Source organism: Homalodisca vitripennis, chromosome 6 (assembly GCF_021130785.1).
Source record: "Homalodisca vitripennis isolate AUS2020 chromosome 6, UT_GWSS_2.1, whole genome shotgun sequence".
Lineage (NCBI taxonomy): Eukaryota > Metazoa > Arthropoda > Insecta > Hemiptera > Cicadellidae > Homalodisca > Homalodisca vitripennis.
The window spans coordinates 117,532,966-117,555,573 of NC_060212.1; the positions used below are offsets into that span (position 1 = coordinate 117,532,966).

Sequence of the window (22,608 nt, forward strand, 5' to 3'; positions counted from 1 at the left end):
TTGAATTGTTTTGTCTCAGATCACATAAGGACATCTCTGATGTGACATTTACGGATTCTTGTGCAAATTAGTTTATTGAAATATTCCCGTACCAAAGTAGCTATTTAGTGCGTGTTATTCTTGACAAGGTGTGATATTTGTATATTACACAAGTGGTCATCAATGTCAGTAACTTCTTGTACCGGCGTCGTTGCGCTCTGCCGACCAGTTGCGTGCGAACTGTCGTGCAGAAGTACACAGAGACTAGAAGACTCAGTGCTGATTGAGTGTGACTGGGAGAGAGTCGCGAGCGGAACAAAGACTTGTCAGTCGGCCGACGTGACCGTGTGTGAGTCTCATTACCATTATATAGCCTTTTACCTTACCTGAGTAGGCACCGGGTAGCGCTAATGTGGTCGACTACACGCCTACAACGACGTACTTTCCACACCTTTCCTTCTCGATCGAACGGTTTCCCGTGATGGCTGAGCGTCAGCTCAGCCTAATCACTCGAGGAGGTGGAAAAATTTCATTTCTATCTGTCTGTCTGCGCACGATATCACGAGAAATTGAAATTTCGCACGAGGCTTCATTTCTACGTGAGGCAACATCGAGTTCGATGATGTTGCATGTCACTGTATGGGGATTGGCTGACTGTTGTTAAGGAACACTTTGACATTGCCCTATGGATCCCATGAAGGAAACTTGGGGAATAAATAAATTTGTAACTGAACTGAATACAACCATGTGCCATTTTAACATACCACTTAGTAACACGTGTGGCTTAACTATCCCAACACATACATCGTCAATGTATGGTGCGTTTGTGTGTGGACTTTTATTATTTAAACACTGATATGAACCTTCATTTAATGACCAAAAGTGTGAATGAACGATGAGGCAAAATATGTCTAGAAATATTTCATTATGTAGACTCTTTTTTGCATTAAACTTTATTTTCACATTTACAAGAATGAGTTTTATGGTGCTGCGTGACCAACTATGTGATTTGGCTGAGCGTCGTTGAAGCGTAGTCACTCAGTAGGCTGACACATTTTGTTTGTTTTCCAGGCCATGTACACATTCTAATTAACTTTCCCAACCTCATTTTAAAACAAGCTTTTAAAATATAAATAAATTGCATTTATATAAGTGTTGTTTGTCTCCTTAGACTTTCAGTGTTCTTGCAAAATGCTGTATTGTTATGAAAAATTTACACTCTTGAAAGTAGCCATGTGTATGAGTTTTTTTAGTTTTAGAAGCAAAACTATATAGTAGCTAACACTTTATTATACGTAGAAACAATGTATGCATGTATTTATTCCATCGCAATTACGACGTAGCTTACAAAAAATTGCAAACATAGGAAAATTTTTAGCATAAAACTGTATCCTATATAATTTAAAACACTGGTTTTATAATATTGTATAATTTTTGTTTTGCGATTGATTAACATTTGTCTTTGGTCAATAAGGAAAATGAATTTAAAAATAACCTCACAAATGAAGTGCAACACTATAATCAAATATAAACAATGAGGGAAAACAAACGGCACACAGGTCCAGTGGACCCCAAGACAAATAAAGGTATTTATTACTCAGCTGAGGGCTGGCAACTAAGGAGGCCAGTGGTGAGACTTGAAGCCTAGTGATGCCAAATAAAATTATATGGGAACCAAATTTAAACTGAGAAATATGAGAACAAAATTTATGTGGGGTCCTGCGGACCCCAGTGTGCCCTTTGAAGGTTAGATAAGCAATAGGACTTGACATTTTGCATGCAACCTCAGGGAAGCCTGTTACGTGACACGTGGTTTGGCGTACTCGTGCCTTGTTATTATAGCGAGTAACAACTATTAATTATTTACAAAACAGTTATGTATTTACAATTGAATCGTGCGTCTGCTAGATGTGACTAACGCGAGGTGTGTCTCAGTGTCTGTCTCTTGCGGTGAATCTCGCTCTGACCGCAGATCCAACTCGGATATCGCTTTCCTGTACAGCTCACATTGGATAGCGTAGACAAAACGTTTTTGTGGCGGTGTTGTGTTTACAAGAAATAACAAAATTTCAAATCCGAGTAATACTTTTAAAACTTGCCCCACAGTCATTAAATGTCGTCTCCACACACAAATACACTATTAGAACTGTATAATGTGTGGTAATATCCTTTGTAAACTAATAAATTCCGCTTACATTAAGAGGTTGAGCGTTAGCGAAGCCTCTCTCTAGGGGATGAAAAACTTTATTTTTGTTGAATTGTGCATGAAGTTACATTTCTATATGAAAGACACTGAGTTTGATGATGGAGCATGTCACTGCATGGGATTTGGCTGAGCGCTAGTGAATATTTTCCATTGGTCTTAAGGTAGCCGTCATGGCAAAGAGAAAATAGCTGAATAAATAAAGTTTTAAAGAAACAAAGTGCACTCGTAAGAGATCTTGACATGCGAAATACGGAACACATATTATTATAACCTAACTGTAACTCATTTTAACGTGACTTTGTGTATAGAATTTTATTATTAAAACGCTTATATGAAATCAAATTTAATTTGAATATATCATCTGGTAAGATATCTGGAGAAAGATTTCATCTGTAGACTTTGAAATTTTTCATGAAATTTCATTTCAACACAACCAAGAATGAGTTCTTTGACGGTACATGTCTAACCATGGAATTTGGCTGAGCGTCGTTGAAGCCTAATTCAGTGTGCTGACACAGTTTCTCTTTTGTTTACCGCGAGGTGTACAAAGTCTGTAGTATCTGTCAATAACGAAATGAGCTAGACTTGAAATGTTGCATTGAACCTCGGGAAAGCCTGTCACGTGACACGTGGTGCCGCGTAATCCTGCCTTTTACATAAAGCGTATTAGAACCTAACAATAAAACGCAAATAAAAAAGAAACAACACTTTGTACTATAAAATACAGCAACTTGCAGTCCCAACAAAGTACAATTGATTTCTTGGGGAGGGGGGGGAGCTGTTTACCAAAACAGAAAAGTATATGCCAATTAATCCATAAAAATAATAAAATAAATATTGAATGAAAATATTACGTTCAGCTTTTTCATAGATATACTACGAAATATTATAAAATTATATCAATGGAAATGGAAACGTTATGTTAACAAATTTTTACAAACATGTTTCTACAGTGGTTATTATTTTATGTACATATTTTTGGTAATCAAAAGCTCGTACACTCTATATTTGTCTTTTTTGTGGATTTACACCCGGCTATTATAAGACTCTGTTGCCAAAGGGTTTCCATAGTTCCAATGTAAATCTGTGGGTGTATTTTCGGTCAGTTTTAAACAGCTGATCATTAAAATCTGTTGCTCAGAAAAGTTATTGTCAATCCACTAATCAAGTTAATATTTATTCGTAAGATATTCAAAGTTCAAAAGTTTTAATTGCCGCCATTTTGAGAGAAGACTAAAGATTAATTTCATGATATATTTTTCGGTAACTGGTCTTGTTATAAACATTTGAGCAAAATTTGGTATAATTTAATTTATTAGTTTTTAAGATATGTTTTATAAAAAAACATACAGGCAGATAGTTGGGAAAACTAAGCATCGGAGACCCATGTTCATATGGTAAAATGTCTGTCTTGACCTGAGCAATAACCATGGTATACCTTTGTCCAGAGAGTTACGGGGGACACCTGTATATGTTTGTTAGTACAGCTTACTAATAATGCAGGCCTAATCAATCAATGCAAAGAATTGATTCGAACTATTTCACAAGATATATTTTAAGTATCATTTTAAAAATTTGGGTTCAAATCAAATCAGTTAAAATTTTTAGAGAAAAAAAGTCTAACAATAATTTATTCAATCATATGCCACATACAAAAAATTAGCCTCAAATAGAGTACTTTTATCCATCAATAGATTCTTTTAATAATATTTCATTGTTCGATTTATATGTCAAAACAAATTCCAATTTCAGTGTTTTTTTATTTGCGCTGTAATGTGCTCAAATACAGTACTAATTGTATAATGTGCGTTTTTTAATCATGTATAAATTAACGTTTTTCGAAAAAGTTCAAAAGAATATTTAATACTGTCCTCCTTTTGCTTTATTCTCCTCCTTTTTCACCCCCAAATGTCCCTCTTTTATGAATTTGCGTGCTGGTCATCATGTCAGGTCTAATTTATAGCCATTAAAAACTTACTCAGCCAGTGACCATTCAGTGCTCAGTTGCACATAACTTTCACTCTGACGACAGGCTGATTGATATATTTGCGATCTGCTCCATCTGTCAAACAATGTCAAGGTGACATATGTGTTTGTCGGCTGCATCTCAAGTGATAGCACCAACCTTGCAATACATCTCAACTTATGACTCGCTAAGTGTGACATTTAATTGGACTAACACGTCCATGTAAATGTCATTATCATCCCTTCTTCCGGTCTGGGATAACAGTTGACTATGTTTATCCCAATTAATAAATGGCACATTGTCCTGTGCCTATTATCTATATACAGGGTGATTCAAAACTAAACGGCAATCTCTCGAGAGCTTATTCTATAGCTTAAAAACAAGTAAAAAAGTTCATATAACCATATGCCCGGAAACGCTTCGTTAGCGAGTTACGCCTAGCGAAAGATTTCGCCCGGATTTCAGAACCCTTGGTGAAGTCAGGCCGTATATAAAAATGGTAAAGGTAGTTACAAAGATACAAATTCGATTGTTTTTTATGTTTTTATATCTGACAAATTTATTATTAAAATTCGTCCCCAGAGCTGTAAATGCAATACTTTCAGAGATATCTTACGTAAAACACAAGAATTGGTGCAAAGAAATAACACATTTTTGTGTTTAACGTAAGATTACTTCCATAAATGTTAAATTAAAAGGTCATTTTTTTTTAAACAGATTTGTAGAACATTTAATTTCTGAAAAGATTCATGTGAATTACTTAGGAAAAAAATTAATAATAGGTATTGAAATTTAGCTTTATTTAAAAATAAAACAGACGCACAAAAAATGCATATTCTTATCTGCATAAAATATTAACTAATGTTTAGGTTGTGAGTAAACAGCTGATCATTTATTCAAACACTTTTTATCGTCATATTTTCTTTTCAAAAGGTTGGCAATATCAGCTGATCAACAATTTAAGTTCATGAAGTAATATTTGAATAACAAGTGTATAAAATATTATATTAAATATTTTTATAAATGTGTATGTAATTATCTTAGTAAATAATGGCAAATAAATGTAAATGGTATGTATTCCGTTTTGAAGAGTATACGGACATGATACTGATTTACGGCAAAGTTAACAAGAAAGGTTTAGCTGCAGGTTCAGGAATATCGTGATACTTTTCCACATCGAAGAACACCTGTGATCGCAAAAAACATTTGAAGCTGTGGAGAGAGACGACTTAGAGAAACTGGTAGCTTTAAACCGAAGCGAATAGATACTGGTCGTCAACGTAGCGCAAGGAAACTATAATAATGAACAAGCAATAATAAATGCTGTAGAATTATCACCAACCACAAGCACCAGACGATTATTCACGTCAGTTAAATATTTGCCAGTCAAGCGTATGGCGGACACTTCATGAAGCACAGTTGTACCCATTCCATATAACATGTGTTCAAGACTTATTACCGCAAGATCTTAATAAACGGAAGATGTTCTGCCGCCTGGTTAAGAAGAAATTGTTTACGACATCAGTATTTTTTTCGGCGTATTCTCGTTACTGATGAATCCTGTTTTACTAGAAATGGAATTGTAAATTTTCGTAATACCCATACTTGGGCGTACAACAACCCACATGAAAACTGCGACAAGGGCATTTTCAACATACATTTTCAGTCAATGTATGGCTTGGTGTTCTGGGTGATAATTTGATTGGTCCATTTTTCCTCCCTAATCGACTTAATGGAGTAGCGTACTTAAATTTTTTAAGAACAAACCTGCCTACCCTCTTGGAAGATATTCCTGTTCAAAACAGAATAAATGCATGGTTTATGCACGACGGAGCACACCTCCACATTTTTCTAATGATGTGAAAAACTATTTAAATGATACATACGGTAGGACAATGGATTGGTCGAAATGGACCAGTAAAATGGGCCACCACGTTCTCCTGAACCTCACGCCAGCAGACTTTTTCTTATGGGGTAGGATGAAGTCAATTGTTTATTCAAAACGGATTAACACCATAGAGGAGTTACGTAATCGCATTACAGAGGCGGCAGAAACTATCAAGAATGCTCCAAACGTTATGAAACGCGCTAGAAAAGAGTGGATTCGTCGTGCGAAAACGTGCATTGCTAAACAACGGAGGACACTTTGAGCAAAACTATTATAGGTGATTTTATTACAGTTTTATAAAAGGTAAATTACATTTTTATGTTAATGTTCAGTCTAGATAAATGGATCAGCTGTTACTCACAACCTAAACATTAGTTAATATTTTATGCAGATAAGAATATGCATTTTTGTGCGTCTGTTTTATCTATATATATAAAAATGAAAAAACTGTTCGTGTGTAACAGCATCACTCACAAACGGCTGGACGGATTCGCCTAATTTTTTTTTAATTTGTTCGTCTTGATCTGTAGAAGGTTATAGGATACTGTTTTATCCCTTTCCCGATTGAGGATTCCGCCCCACTGGTTACAGAAATACCCGTAAGAAATGCATTGCAGCAAACATATGTTATTAAGTGAATAGAGTCTTTTCAAATTTTTAATCAGCTGTTCTTTGTAAAACATATATAATGCGACAAAAAATATATTTATATATAATTTAATTACTACACTTATAGTTTTTAAAGCATAGAGTAAGCTTAAGAGAAACGACAAATTTTGTTTAAACTGTTTCTGCAATCATTAATATATAAAAATGAATGTTTGTGTGTTTGTCCTTTATAGACTCAGAAAAACTATTGGACCGATCACTATGAAAATTTGTATTTTTTCTATGTAGAAGGTTTATACGCAATGCCCATTGATGTAACTAACCACCAGGCTGTACTGCAAGATATAAAAAGTTATCAAAGCGCCTGCACATTATAAACTGCCAATTACAACACAGTAGTTACGTATATTAAAATATCCAAACACTATTTTTGAAGGCAAAGAAATATACGGGCACAAAGCTTAAGAGACGCGTGCGAAGCCGCGGGGAAACAGCTAGTTTTTAAATAAAGCTAAATTTCAATACCTATTATTAATTTTTTTCCTAAGTAATTCACATGAATATTTTCAGAATTAAATGTTCTACAAATCTGTTTAAGAAAAAAAATGACCTTTATTTAACATTCATGGAAGTAATCTTACTTTAAACACAAAAATGTGTTATTTCTTTGCACCAATTCTTGTGTTTTACGTAAGATATCTCTGAAAGTATGCTGCATTTACAGCTCTGGGACGAATTTTAATAAAATTTGTCAGATATAAAAACATAAAAAAAACAATCGTATATTTGTATCTTTGTAACTACCTTTACCATTTTTATACGGCCTGACTTCACCAAGGGTTCTGAAATCCGGGGCGAAATCTTTCGCTAGGCGTAACTCGCTAACGAGAAGCGTTTCCGGGCATATGGTTATATGAACTTTTTTACTTGTTTTTAGCTACAGAATAAGCTCTCGAGAGATTGCCGTTTAGTTTTGAATCACCCTGTATATAAAAATGAAATGTTCGTGTGTAACAGCATCACTCACAAACGGCTGGACGGATTCGCCTAATTTTTTTTTTTAAATTTGTTCGTCTTGATCTGTAGAAGGTTATAGGATACTTTTTATCCCTTTCCCGATTCAGGATTCCGCCCCACTGGTTACAGAAATACCCGTAAGAAATGCATTGCAGCAAACATTATGTTATTAAGTGAAAGAGTCTTTTCAAATTTTTAATCAGCTGTTCTTTGTAAACATATATAATGCGACAAAAATATATTTATATATAATTTAATTACTTACACTTATAGTTTTAAAGCATAGAGTTAAAACTTTTAAAGAAAAAAGTCTAACAATAATTTATTCAATCATATGCCACATACAAAATAATAGCCTCAAATAGTACTTTTATCCATCAATATATTCTTTAATAATATTTCATTGTTCGATTTATATGTCAAAACAAATCCAATTTCGGTTTTTTTATTTGCGCTGTAATGTGCTCAAATACAGTACTAATTTTATAATGTGCGTTTTTAATCATGTATAAATTAACGCTTTTCGAAAAGTTCAAAGAATATTAAATACTGTCCTCCTTTTGCTTTAATGTCCCTCCTTTTTCACCCCCATATGTCCCTCTTTTAGGAATTTGCGTCTGGTCATCATGTCAGGTCTAATTATAGCCATTAAAACTTACTCAGCCAGTGATCATTCAGTGCTCAGTTGCACATAACTTTCACTCTGACGACAGGCTGATTGATATATTTGCGATCTGCTCCATCTGTCAAACAATGTCAAGGTGAGATATGTGTTTGTCGGCTGCATCTCAAGTGATAGCACCAACCTCGCAATACATCTCAACTTATGACTCGCTAAGTGTGACATTTATTGGACTAACACGCCCCTGTAAATGTCATTATCACCCCTTCTTCCGGTCTGGGATAACAGCTTACTATGTTTGTCTCAATTAAAAAATGGTACATTGTCCTGTGCCTATTATTTAGTAATAGATACATCGTCCTCTCTCAAAATATCTTTATACTGCCTTTTTCACACTTAAACTTGACTTAAAGCAATCAAATAATGGGTCGAGGGTCCAGGCGCACGTAAATGACTCCAGCAGAATTGTTGTATCTTAAAAATGGTTTTAGTTATTCAAGCGAACGTTTCCTTAATAATTTTAAATAAACAAAGGGACCTTGGGCAAGAACGTAGCCAAGAAAATATTGTTTTTTTTTTTTTTGGTGGTGGGGGGGGGGGGAGTTGAGACGACTGAAATTGTTCTGTAGTGGACAGAAAGTAAGTCAAGTGCAGTCAAACGCTCATTCCCCATTTGTTGTTCCTTGACCCGTTTCAATGTTGAGAGCGATCTTTCAGTAGTACATGTCAGTAAGCACTGAATTATTTAATAGTAATAATAGTTTGCAAAAATATTAATTGAAAAAAAAATTGAAAGGACACCTTGGATCCTCTCGCTGGCTACGTCCTTGGCCTTAACATTTAAACATTCAGTGACCTAACACTCGGTCGTATCTGAGTATAATTCTACAATGATTCCATTATACATGAAATATTGACTGCAGTATAATAAGCGGCCACCAACACAATCGCATGATGATTATCGATGATATGAAATTATCGATATTCATGACTATCCAAAGGACTGAAAGCAAAATGTCGGACCAAATAACGTAATAGTCATGTCATAGAACAATATAATTTGGCTAGTTTTCAGCAATGCACTCACTTCTGAGACCCGTTTTTAAAGATTTCTTTGTTTATAAAATAATTTTGAGCCGATATTTGCATACTGATCCCCATTGTTCTGTCGTTGTCACTAACCTTCTCCTACATAAACGAAATAACAACAACAACTGGTAATGACGTCACTAATCTAAATAAGAAATCTAACAATGAATAATTATGAATTCAATGGTATTCAATAGTATCGATATTTAAAATCGATAGTCATCATACGATTGTGGTGGTGGGCGCTTATTATACTGTAGCCAAACTGTGTTCATTTATAATACGTTTAAATTAACTAAGGAAGAGCTCGTTTGTTAGGACATAGATATGCGCTATGCGTATGTAATAACGAGAGTAGCGTGTAGCCAGTGACAAAGTGTGCCCGGAGGTGGGGGGGGGGGGGCACCAGGTGCAGCGTAGGGCTGTATGTTTACGGCCGCGGGCCCAAATCTAATACGCTGCAATGCACCGTGCCGCATTCCGCCGTATAAAAACAACAACAGCAGATGGTTCCACCGCACCCCAGTCCCCCGGTGTTTGTTTACCGAAGGGCACAAGATGACTGGAGTTATATTGACCTCACGTTGATGAGATGAATTAGTGTGGGTGGGTGGGCACCCGTGGCCGCGGCGCATGGTTTACTTCCCGGAATGTGGTCTTTAGGCTCCCTCAGTATGGTGGAGATTTTGGTATCGGCACGCTGGAGATTTTGGTATCAACACGCGCTCTGTTACGGCTTTAGGGCAAAATGTAGGACGGGCCTAAATTGTCGAACTGCGTCTGTTGAATGTTGAGTTTAGCTCCAGTCCATCTTCCTTTTATTTTAGCATCTGGTATCTGACCCTGTCTCAGACTTGACCCCTGGAATCTGAAGTCACGTTCGTCTGAAGAGATCCAAAGAAACGAACCTTTACATTATTTCGACATCAGAGGCAACTATAAAAGGTCTCATTCATTGGCAGTCTCATTGTCTCAAAAATTGAGTGCGCTAGGATGTTTCTGGCATGATCTCTAAGCACGGTACAACAAACAAGTTTTATACGTATAACCTAGCAATGGTAGGAAGGGTTGATTAAATTTGACAGTGACGCTGTCGCTTCATCTACTTATAGTTGTGTCTTCGGAAGTTCTTCAGAGTAAGCATTCGTTTGCTCAATAACCTTTTTCAAATTCGGAATCAGGAAAAGTCACTGGGGGCCAAATCTACTGAATACGGTAGATGTTGCAACGTTGCAAACTTATATTCTGCCAATTTGGCCGCCCACCACACGATTGTTCTTATTGTCATCGGTTAGCAAACGTGACATCTATCTCGTGGACATTTCTTTTATAAACAATTTTTTATTCTAAATTGAAGCGACTGCACCTTGTGATATCCCTGTAGCCTCAATTATTTCGTGCACTTTAATTCGTCAATCATTATTCGTCAATCGTTATTTCCCAGATTTTTTTCAGTAATTTTCGGGAGTAGACACTTCCACTGGTCGTCCCGATCGATGTCATCATTTGTAGATGAACGGACACGTTTAAACTCGTTTGCCCAATTGTAAACTGTTGCAAACACAGAAGCAGATGTGCCATGAACTGCATCCAACTCGGATTTGATTTTTTCAGCGTTAAGCCTTTCAAATAAAAATATTTTATCACCGCTCGAAACTCACTTTTCTCCTCCACGAAACTCTTTTTTGTTCACTTCAATCGTCAATAGCAACGAAACTACGCGATGGATCGAACTGAAATTTTGACAGCTGTCTAGTCAATAATGCTGCTTACGAACTAAGTGTTTTCCATCCTACGAACGCCACATGTAGCATTTTTAAGGACTATTGAACGACCCTCGTACTTTATTATGCTAATATAGAGCGAGCTATGCTTAGATTGTAAGTTCTGTCTGAGCACAGATAACTTTATCGATTGGACTCGCTTGTATCGATCGACCATGGCGGGACGAGGTGCCAGGTTATTGAAACCCATGATTAACCACCAACAGACACGCGACTCCTGATTGGTCTATAAGAAGTATTCCGTGACCATCCACCACTTCCACAGTTCATCTACTGTATTCATTTATCCATTACTTCTGTTTGTTTTGTCCTTTCTCTTAGCACCGATCCTCTTCTCGTTATTACCCAAGATTTTAGCTATAGTGGATTATGACGATTGAAGAGGTTCTTGAAATTTGTCGTTTCATTAAATTGTAAGTTTTACCCAAATTAAAAACCTGGTAAATTGTAACTGTAGAGACATGTTTTCCTAAGAGATTGTAAGATTGTAATACATCGTTTGCCATGTGCTTTAAGTTATAATCATTTAATCAAAATGTTTAGAGTGCCCATTATCAGTATGATATCTGTATCAGTGTTATATCTGTGCGGATAGAGATTTAATTTAAAAACAAATACGGTGTTATCGAAGTAGAAAAGTGTGATATAAAGACAATTTCCTATCTCCACGAGTAAGTAAGTTTGAGGTTCCTATAAAAAGATTAAAAGTATGTGTTCTATTTAGGAAATATTGCGTTTCTAATGAATTCTGAATTCACTTCCACGAAATATTGTTTCACTGCTGCAGGTAAATAGACTAATAACAACGGTGAATGAAATTCAAAGTAATGCACATTATCGAATTCGTCGAAATTAAAACTATGTAAAATCTTAATCGCTCGCCACTTCAACGTCAGCGGAAAGATTGCACTAATTAATTGATGACTTTTGATTTCTATTGAATTGCCAAAAGATTACATTCATACAGTTCCAATACGTGTCTTTGCTTTATGTTAATTTGGAGTATACTTACAAGTTTTTAGTTTGTCGAGTTTGAGATGATACATTAATGTATGTTTTACGTAATTTACTTGGTTTGTTCTGTATACAGGACAATTCTGATAACAGTTCGCATTTTTTCAGGGTCGATAGAGGATGTGAATACAGACATTTTCCGCGATACACCCTGGGATCGCAAACGTTTCGTTTACGAGAAAACTGAGAATTTGTGAAACGGCTCCTTGTAGGCAACACGTATTGTTCCCTTTGAGATTCGGCCAAATACACGCAAAGCTACTGAAACAAAACTCTATTTCCTTCGCAATAACACATAATAGAACCACGTAATGTGAACAAGAATGTAATAAAATATTATTTAGCAGCAGAAGTGGGAGAAACCCCCCCATGTCTTTCAAAATATTAGACAGTGCACGTTACGAAGAGCTCAGCTTTGCATTGTCACAAACTGTAGAAATGTTGATCATTTGCTGTAATAATATTTTATTTCTTTTTTACATTCTTTTTCACATTATGTGGTTATGTTACGTGTTATTACGAAGGAAATAAATGAGGCGTTTCACAAACTCAATTTTCTCGGAAACGAAACATTAACGACCCAATGTGTATTGGACAAAAAATGGTTGTATTCAAATCCTCTATCGACCTATGAAAAATGCGCATTTTTCTCGGCATCGCCCGGTATGTATTCTGTGACTTAGATACGTCATCTCTGAGACTTATCTGTCATTATGTTATGTGTCAGCGGCTCTCGGTTGTGTACTATTGCCAATTAAATAGTCCCTAATACTAAATACGCGAGCCTGACGAGATTGGTGCTAGCAGTCAACTCGTGACTCACTCACTACTCACGATTCCACTTAAACCTCAGTCGTCACCTCTGCCACCGCCCGCAATGTCGTCCCTACACCGTACTAGGTGAAATTGCTTCGGTAGTAAATCTTCGCTTTTTTAATTATATTGTACCGAATCAACGTTTATCAATAACATAAGAGCCTTAACTTTCCGGAGAATGTGTGTTATGCAATAGGTAAAGAATTTAAAAAGTCAAGTCATCAATTTGGTGGCTTTTTGTTATGGATCTTTGTAAAAAGTAGTGTAGTGGAATAAAAAAATAACAAAACTTAGATAAACAACAATATACATGCATGTGCAAGAAGCAGTCGTAAAACTACGCCTCATTTCACGGAAACACGTAATCGCGGATAGAATAGACAGACAGACCTAATTGTAAATGTAACTGTAAATGTAAATGTTAGGTTAGCTTGAATTTAAAAAAAGGTTTTTACCAATACAAAATTCTTTAATCATTAAAAGAACCTAGCTTGTAGTGCAAGTGTTTTAGAAATACATAAAAATTGCGAAAGCCACAGTATTTAAATATCACGTAAAGATACAGTGAGTTGGATAAGTTTGTGTAAACAGCGGTAACTGTACCTGTACTAGCGTTGTGACTACCACACAACTGGAGTTTTGGCTTGTGTGAAAATAAATTATATTATAAGACATTTCAGCAGTTCCGTTACAGTTCTCTGAACAATTATTAAACAGGATACAGGAATTGTTTATGAGCCTCAACAATGTGTCCGTATTACGTAGCAGATAGATGGACGGAACGTGAAGTAATTCCTGCTGGTTATTAATCATAGGCTATATTATTTATTCAGTTACAATATTTCGTTACAAATTTAGGTTTTCCGAAGTCCAATGGACCTGTCGGCAAAATACATAATTTCCAAAAACTGTTACATGAATTACATTACAATAATATACATGTACCGTGCATTTACATTGTTCTATCAAATAAATCTAATGTTCGTGTGGCTAGGTGGCCGAATTCATTACTTATAGTGTATTATACTAGTGTCTTTATTAAAACTATAATCTCTATATATGGTATTGGTGACAGAGTAACGTTTTGGGTAAGGGATCATTGGAAAGTGGACAACACAGATCAACAAGCAAGAGGGAGGAAACATGGACTGTGAATTATGGAACAGAAGACCACTGGAACCCGGTTAAAAATGGCGAACCGATCATAAGAGACCCTTAAGGGAGCATAATTTTTTACTATTTAAAAAAAATGAGGTGTTGAGCGGCAGCTCCATAATTTCCTGTAGTCTGTGTTGTGGTCAATTAAAATGACAAACACGAAAAAGAACGAAATCGAACGTAACTTAAAAAGTAACTTGGAGGTTCACTGATAGAAGAAATAGTTTTTAAGGTTATTGTTATTGACTTCACATCAAATATTGTTATTTTAAAATAATGTACATCTTGGTCTGTTCTTATGTTAAAATCTTTTTCCGAACTCTTTGTAGAACATCCTCCATGGATGTGAAGAATCAACAACTACTTTAAAAACTATTTTTTAAGTCAAGTCTTCATTTGCTAAGTTTAACTTTGACAACTTGCGCGAAGATAAACATTATTATACCATCTAGAACAGGACCTACATTGTAAATGTTTCAAAATTTACACCAATATAATTTTTTAAAGCTTAAACCTTTTCAGTTCGGATTTGCAGTATTGCACTCTACTAATAAAGACCTTTAATTTGATGTACTACTCGACCTATGCTCTAAATTAAATTTCCTTCTGACTCCTTGCGGACGTGACAAAAATATGGTAGTTACTTCAAAAATTAGATTTATATGTGCAGTAATGATGTACCAAGTGTTATTGCTTTATTGTAATTGTTCGGGAATTATCAAGTGCGTGCGAGGTTTTTTGTGCATCCTGTATAATTCTCAATTAGCTGCAATAGCTGCCTACATACAGACTGTTAATTGGTCGGAGCAATAGTATTAGTACATAACCCCATTGGGGATAGCGCGCTGTGGGCCGTAGCGTCTTGTTGCCCCACTTAGTTCTGAGTCGCCCTAGAGTTTGTCTAGAGTGTGGAACGTGCCTTCCTATATCAAACTGATATCATCAAGTTGTCCCTTTACGAGGTGCGTAGTTCGTCCCCCTCGAACCGCGTTTAAAATTTTGTGTTATGGATTGTCCTCTTCTACGCTGTCATATGACTGAATTGTTCGAACTCCAAACTACCCTCAAGTGCCCAGACAATTTGTTGACCCTGTTACAATTCGTTTATGAACATGTGAACCTTACTCTTGTGGCATAATATGAAGATCACTCGGGTGCGTTTGGCAGTCCTATAACATTTAACCTCTCTTCGTATACCTTCTCATCTCCTAGCTACAAGGTTTATTTATTCGTTTCAACACTATTCATTTGTCCGCCGAGCCTGATTTAAGTATCCAGTTTGATTCTTTTGGTCCAATGCGAGCCGGATTATTGTGTCTAATCACAATATTCTCTACATCTTTCATTCTTTCTGACTCGCTTCGGCCAAAGTAGCCTCTGCACTCTTGACATCTGATGAATCACACAATATTGTTTCAAAGTGGGAGGGGGCAGAGTTATATTTCAAAATTTTAGTTGCTTCTTCCTCTGTTTTTTATTTTTGAAAATACCAATTTATTATTTTCTGTTTTTAAGTTTTGTCAAATGCAGTTTTAAAAATACTTAGAGCCTACAGTTCCCGCGTGGTTAGCTGTTCAGGATAGTTGTTAGACCCCCCTCCCAGTGTCGTCTCAACTCAATGTTACTGTTGTCACTAATGTAGATTGACGATTGAGCGGTAGCGCCCTGCCCCTCCCCCGCACTGCCACGACCTACCCCAACACTCCACAACACAGAGACAGCTGGGCGAGGGAACAATGCTCATCGCTGACACAGAGCTATTATTGAGGCTGCCGGAGTGCCGGGACTGAACCCCCCAGTGTCGTTTCGGCCACGCGACGCGCCGCACGGTGTTCGCGTGCGATCTCCGCATTGTTGTCCCTTGCGTAGTTACAGTTTCTCAAATTAAAAATACTTCCATTGTAGTATTCAAGACAGAAAGTTTGTGTACCCACTATATCTGTTTGCTATGCAAAGGTCATTAACGAACATTCACTGTGTTTTCATTTAAGTATTTTTGTTAAATAGCTGTCTCCTCATAAGTGGTAAATTACAAAATAAATTGTTGTAGTATTAAACAACTTATTTAAATTGTATAAATCTAAATTGTGTGATATTGTATAAATGTGTAAAGTAAACGTTATAGTTTCATTTGTTATTTTTATTTAGTTTCAAAGTGATTTTCTTACTTTGTAGACGAGAGTTTTTGTTCCAAAGTAGGCTACTGTTACTTGATTGTAAAGTTTTATAAATAATTTTAAATCATAAATGGCCGACGTTGTGAGTTTCATTTAGGGTTGTTCGTTGATTTTAGAGAGCCATTGATATTAATTGAGTACCAATGTTTTAAGGAAAACGAAAGTTATTTCGATTGATAAAATAGCTGTGTTTCAAAAATCAAGTAAATGTTTCAAATTTATTACTTCGTGTACGATGTTTTTTGTTCTACCAAACATTTAGTTTATTTTAGTATAATCTAAACAATATAATTTGAACTGTAATTTTAAACTCTATTCGTACAATGGAATATTTACATTTTACACATAGGAAATCTGGAGAATGACAATTGGCATGAGTTATTAGTAGTTGTACTTGTACGGCCATTTATATTATACTTGGCAGAACAAAAATACTACACAAACAAACAAACACACGGACACGTGCAGCCTTGCATGGTTTATAAACATAAACCAGACGCATGCATCAGTGGCTGGTGAAGTTCTGACTTCACAGACCACACCACACATGTAACCCGACACCTGCTAACAATGATGTCGATTAGTTGTCTAAGCGTAGTGGGTGTCATAACTAAGTCGTCTAAATGTAGTGGGTGTCATAACTAAGTTTTCTAAGTGTGGAGAGTGTCATAACTAAGTTTTCTAAGCGTTGAGGGTGTCATAACTAAGTTGTCTAAGCGTATTGGGTGTCATAACTAAATTTTCTGAGCGTGGCGGGTGTCATAACTAAGTCGTCTAAATGTAGTGGGTGTCATAACTAAAGTTTTCTGAGCGTGGCGGGTGTCATAACTAAGTCGTCTAAATGTAGTGGGTGTCATAACTAAAGTTTTCTAAGCGTGTCGGGTGTCATAACTAAATTTTCTGAGCGTGTCGGGTGTCATAACTAAATTTTCTGAGCGTGTCGGGTGTCATAACTAAGTTTTCTAAGCGTGTCGGGTGTCATAACTAAATTTTCTGAGCGTGTCGGGTGTCATAACTAAATTTTCTGAGCGTGTCGGGTGTCATAACTAAGTTTTGTAAGTGTTGCGTGTGTCATAACTTAAGTTTTCTAAGCGTCAAAACATTGTTCACTAGTTGTGAACCGGAAATTTAAAATTGGTTAATAACTAAGAATTTTGCCTCAGTGGGAGATTTAGAAAAATAGTACTACTATTTGGGGAGATAGACATAGACAGACAGATTATAACGTTTTGTGCAAAACTATGTTTAAGGTTTAATTTTGTAATACTTCTTTGCAAACTTACTCTGATACGTTTGGAATTCATTTCTTCGGTCCAACCTCAAAGAAATCCAAAAATAACTAATAATTGTGTAAACTCCATTTATTATTGTTTACTCTTGTTATATTGTGATTCATGGGTGTGGTTAATTCACCAAAAATACTATTATTGCGAAGTGATTAAAACGTAAATAATTAACTGAAATTTAAGTTGAGTGTTACAATTTATAAATTAAATCGAAACGTCCAAATTCAGCTATGAGAGACAAAGAAAAATAACTGAAATTTTTTTACTGAAAGTAATACACAAATTGTTCTGGTGAACAATAACACAGTCTGGTGCAGTGGAATGTGTGAGAGTTGCAACTGATAACACTCAACACCAGTGTACAGTGTTAATGGACAATGCAGGAAATAGAGCTGGCCACTTTCCAGCACCTCTGGTCTCTCTCTCTTTCTGGCACTTCATCAGTGCACTCACTTCATTCCCAACTGGACACTGGCCATTTGCACAGTGAATAGGAAATTTTAATTGTCCAGGATAATTGCGAATTAATATTGTACTAGTCATTAGATTAAACTGAACATTGCACATGTTGGTTTAACCATGCGAATGCTGTAATAGTATGTACCACCACTCCAAAGAAAATGTTGTGGTTTATGTCAATCTTATATTGAATTCTTAACATAGAATCTACTTTCAGTCCAAATTGCGAGTTTCATTATGAAACTGTATTATGTGATATGCTAACAACTAAAAGCAAACAAAGAGTTGTAGTACACAACTAAATTGTCACTACAAAAGTCTTTGCGATCTAAATCTATAATATTGTTGTAAATTTATTTTTAAATATCACCATTTAGTACAGTAGATCAGATGAAAGTTATTTTTTATTCTACAAAACTAAGTACGTGAATTAGAACTTTAATTGTCTAAGGGATAGTGTAAGATTCTACGTTTCACTGTAGCTAAACTCTCCAGTGCAATCTAACTGAGATCTAACAGTAAAATAAGTGTAGACTGTGAGATGTGGAAGTGTTTGTGATCAATTATAAAATGTTGACAAGACCTCAAAATGACTCTTCTATGAACCAGTGGTCCACTTCCACCGTGGTACCTCTAGCTAGTTGTAAGTACTTCTACATAGTTGCAAGTACCTAATCATAGTTGTGAGTTACCTCTAGCTAGTTGTGAGTACCTATTCATAGTTGTGAGTTATCTCTAGCTAGTTCTGAGTTACCTCTAGCTAGTTCTGAGATACCTCTAGCTAGTTATGAGTACCTATTCATAGTTGTGAGTTATCTCTAGCTAGTTCTGAGTTACCTCTAGCTAGTTCTGAGTTACCTCTAGCTAGTTCTGAGATACCTCTAGCTAGTTATGAGTACTTCTATATACTTGTGAGTCCCTATTCATAGTTGTGAGTTACCTCTGGCTAGTTCTGAGTTACCTCTAGCTAGTTGTGAGTACCTATTCGTAATTGTGAGTTATCTCTAGGTAGTTCTGAGTTATCTCTAGCTAGTTATGAGTACCTATTCATAGTTGTGAGTTATCTCTAGCTAGTTTTGAGTTACCTCTAGCTAGTTCTGAGATACCTCTAGCTAGTTATGAGTACCTCTAGCTAGTTGTGAGTACCTATTCATAGTTGTGAGTTACCTCTATCTAGTTCTGAGTTCTTCTGTATAGCTGTGAATTACATCTAGGTAGTTGTGAGTACTTCTGCATAGCTGTGAGTTACATCTAGCTAGTTGTGAGTACTTCTACATAGTTATGAGTTACCTCTAGCTATTTCTAAGTACTTCTGTATAGCTGAGAGTTATCTCTAGCTAGTTGTGAGTACTAATACATAGTTGTGAGTTACCTCTAGCTAGTTGTGAGTACTTCTACATAGTTCTGAGTTACCTCTAGCTAGTTGTTAGTACTTCTACTACATAGTTGTGAGTTACCTCTAGCTAGTTGTGAGTACTTCTACATAGTTCTGAGTTACCTCTAGCTAGTTGTTAGTACTTCTACTACATAGTTGTGAGTACTTCTGAATAATTATGAGTACCTCGAGCTAGTTGTGAGTATCTCGGCATAGTTGTGAGTTATAATGGTTAAATAATAGCCTAAATTCAATTTTTTTAACTTCTAACATTGTATAGTCTGCTATGACTATGCTATGATTAATGATCTATGTTAATAGAAATACTGTTTTGTTAGTGGTCTGGTCCAAATAATCAATGATAAGAAAGAAGTAGCTCAAAGTTAGCAGATCTTTTTGTAACTTGAGAAGAAACGTCTCAGAAACTTTCTTGATTACACAGGAGTTCTTCTAAGTTACTTCAATCAATTTGAACAACTTTAACTAATATATTCTGAAGTAAACTCTAATCAGGATTAACCCTTTCCACGCGGTATTTATCTTTCAATTTTGACTCGTAACGCGTAATTAACTTTAAAATTTTTTTTATATTTTACCAACTCTAATTTTTTTTTAGTTAGTGGTGGCTATAAGGAATAAAAAATAATACAGTATCACAAAATAATCAGACCCCTATATTTTTTAACAAATTTTCAACTTTTACAAAAAATCGTCAGGATTCGCCATTGCATAGAACAATATAGGCCTATAACGACACAACAAATAAAGTAATAACAAAACAAAAAGATAATATAATGCTAAATACAACAGGAACACGAACAGTAAATAAGGAAATATGGCAAAACAGCGTTAAACACTAAAATATGTGGTGCCGGGATATATCCGTTTACCGCGTAATGCTTCGCCGCAGACTGAGGCTAAATCACGCCACGAGGGACCAAGCCACGCCCTCCCACCACTGCGACGCGCCAATGAGGTTCAAACTGTAACATCTGCTTTTCAGAACAAGTATTCAACACTCCCTTGAACTCTAGCAGATTCCACAGCAACTACAATATATTAAATAACACAAAATAGACTTTGAAGGATATATCCGTTTACCGCGTTTTGGTCAAAATTAGGCCTAACGGATATATCCGTTTGCCGCGTGGGAAGGGTTAAACATTTCAACTATAATTAATTAGTACCATATATTTAAACACTAGAAAGATGTTTTTAGTATTGTTTGGGAAAGTACGATTTGAATAATGTATACAATGAGTGTTAATGCTTTATGTAATCTTATTAAATTCTAGATGCAATGATTATTAGAAGAGCTATTAATGAAGAATGACTACATATATCAGGGAACATACAAAATGTACTGTTGAAACTGAGCCTTACAAGTATTGCATTAAGTAGATTTTAACGAATTCAAATTCTCATAAGATTATCTTAAAGACAACTCTTTTTTTTAAGACACAGGGAAATCCTATAATAGGTAGTAACATACATTCTTATGAAAATAGAGGTAGGGATTGCTACCAAACTCGGAGACAAAGAACGGTAGCTTATGAACACTTACATTCTCAGGCAGGAGTTCAGTTTGTCAACCAATTGCCCAACTCAATCAAAAATAGTACGGTACCCAAGGCATTTAAAAATGGTCTCAAAGCACGTTGATTTCAAAAGCATTCTACAGCATAACATCATTTATGTCTCACGATTGGGAGACCACATGATTGGCTGACTGACACTGGGACAAGAGTGGGAAAAACATTATGAATGAATGAGAATTGGGGTGAATGTAAAAATTGTATGTATATGTAAGGTTCAAATGTAGTGAACGAATTTAAAATTTTAGTATATATTTTACTTTTACGGTTGCGATAACATGTTATTATTATTATTATTATACATTCCAAAACCATTTAAAACGGTCATACTCTTTGTTTTGTTTCAATTAAACACATGTAAAGAGTGAACACATGTTGCGCTTTGTTGTTGATTTTCAAACGATCAATGTTTTTCAGGTATCTGTCACACATGTGGGGAGAAGGTGACGGGGGCAGGACAAGCTTGTCAAGCCATGGGTAATCTGTACCACACAAACTGTTTCATCTGCTGCTCTTGTGGCCGGGCTCTCAGGGGTAAGGCTTTCTACAATGTGCACGGCCGGGTCTACTGTGAAGAGGATTACCTGGTGAGTAGTAACACACTGGGGTGTCACAGGGGCGTAGGCACCGGCAAATAAGTTGGTTTTTTTGCTATATAAATTTGGTGCAAAAATTATACTTCTACTGGAGTACAAGAGCTATTTCATTTAGCTCACCGGTGCCAAGTATTACGAATTATTATGTTTGTGATGCGTTGATCCTCTCTGTCCTATTTCCTATTCCCTTCCTCGTGACCACTTGAATGGTGTATTCTACAGTATAATAGCCCACTGTAAAATAGTGCTGTGGTTTTTGAGTCCACTATGTTTAAAAATAACTAGCTGTTACCTGCGGCTTCGCACGCAATCTTTAGAACGGAAGTCCTTATATTACTTAGTAAAAGCAATTATGATGTAATATGATGGGAGTCCTATAAACATTTTAAAACGTAAGTAGGCATACATCAGGTAGGTGTTATTTAAGTTCATGGTAAATAGTATCAGAGTTTAGCTTAATTATTATATTATGTTCGGCACATGTAGGAGCATTTCCGGTTCTAATTAATTATATACATAACGTCACAGCTGAATCTGCCTTGTCATCCCGATCAAGAAAACACAAATCTCGGATCACACAGGTCTTGGAAACTTACTTCGGTCAAAGAGCGTATATTTCCAGTCCTTGTCATATATTTCAGGTCCATATATATTTCCAGTACCATAGTAGATATTGTGACATAAGAGTTTGCCTTATTGTCCTGACGAAGAAAAAATATATACTTACGTAGGACCCAGAAGCCTACTTCGGTTAAAAATTGCCTACTTCAGATCGTTTAAATTCACTTACTATGTCACATTTCAGCTTGCAATATTTCCTCGATCAAATTCTAGATACGTTTATTATGCAGTTCTCGGAAATCTACTTTGGTCAAAATCGTCTACTATCGGCTTCTGTAATCTATTTTCAGTTTAAAATATTTCCAGGGACATAGTTGTTTGTTTTGTTGTCCTGATGAAGAAAATATACAC

General features: G+C 35.9%; 1 protein-coding gene across 1 annotated transcript in view; it reads left to right on the forward strand.

Moving 5' to 3' along the window:
* The window catches only part of LOC124364796 (LIM domain-containing protein jub), a 70,583-nt gene that overhangs the window by 21,692 nt on the left and 26,283 nt on the right, over nt 1-22,608 (forward strand). The window contains exon 3 of the mRNA XM_046820556.1: nt 21,458-21,627. Within this exon, the coding sequence (XP_046676512.1) occupies nt 21,458-21,627 (170 nt within the window). The remainder of the gene's footprint in view (nt 1-21,457; nt 21,628-22,608) is intronic.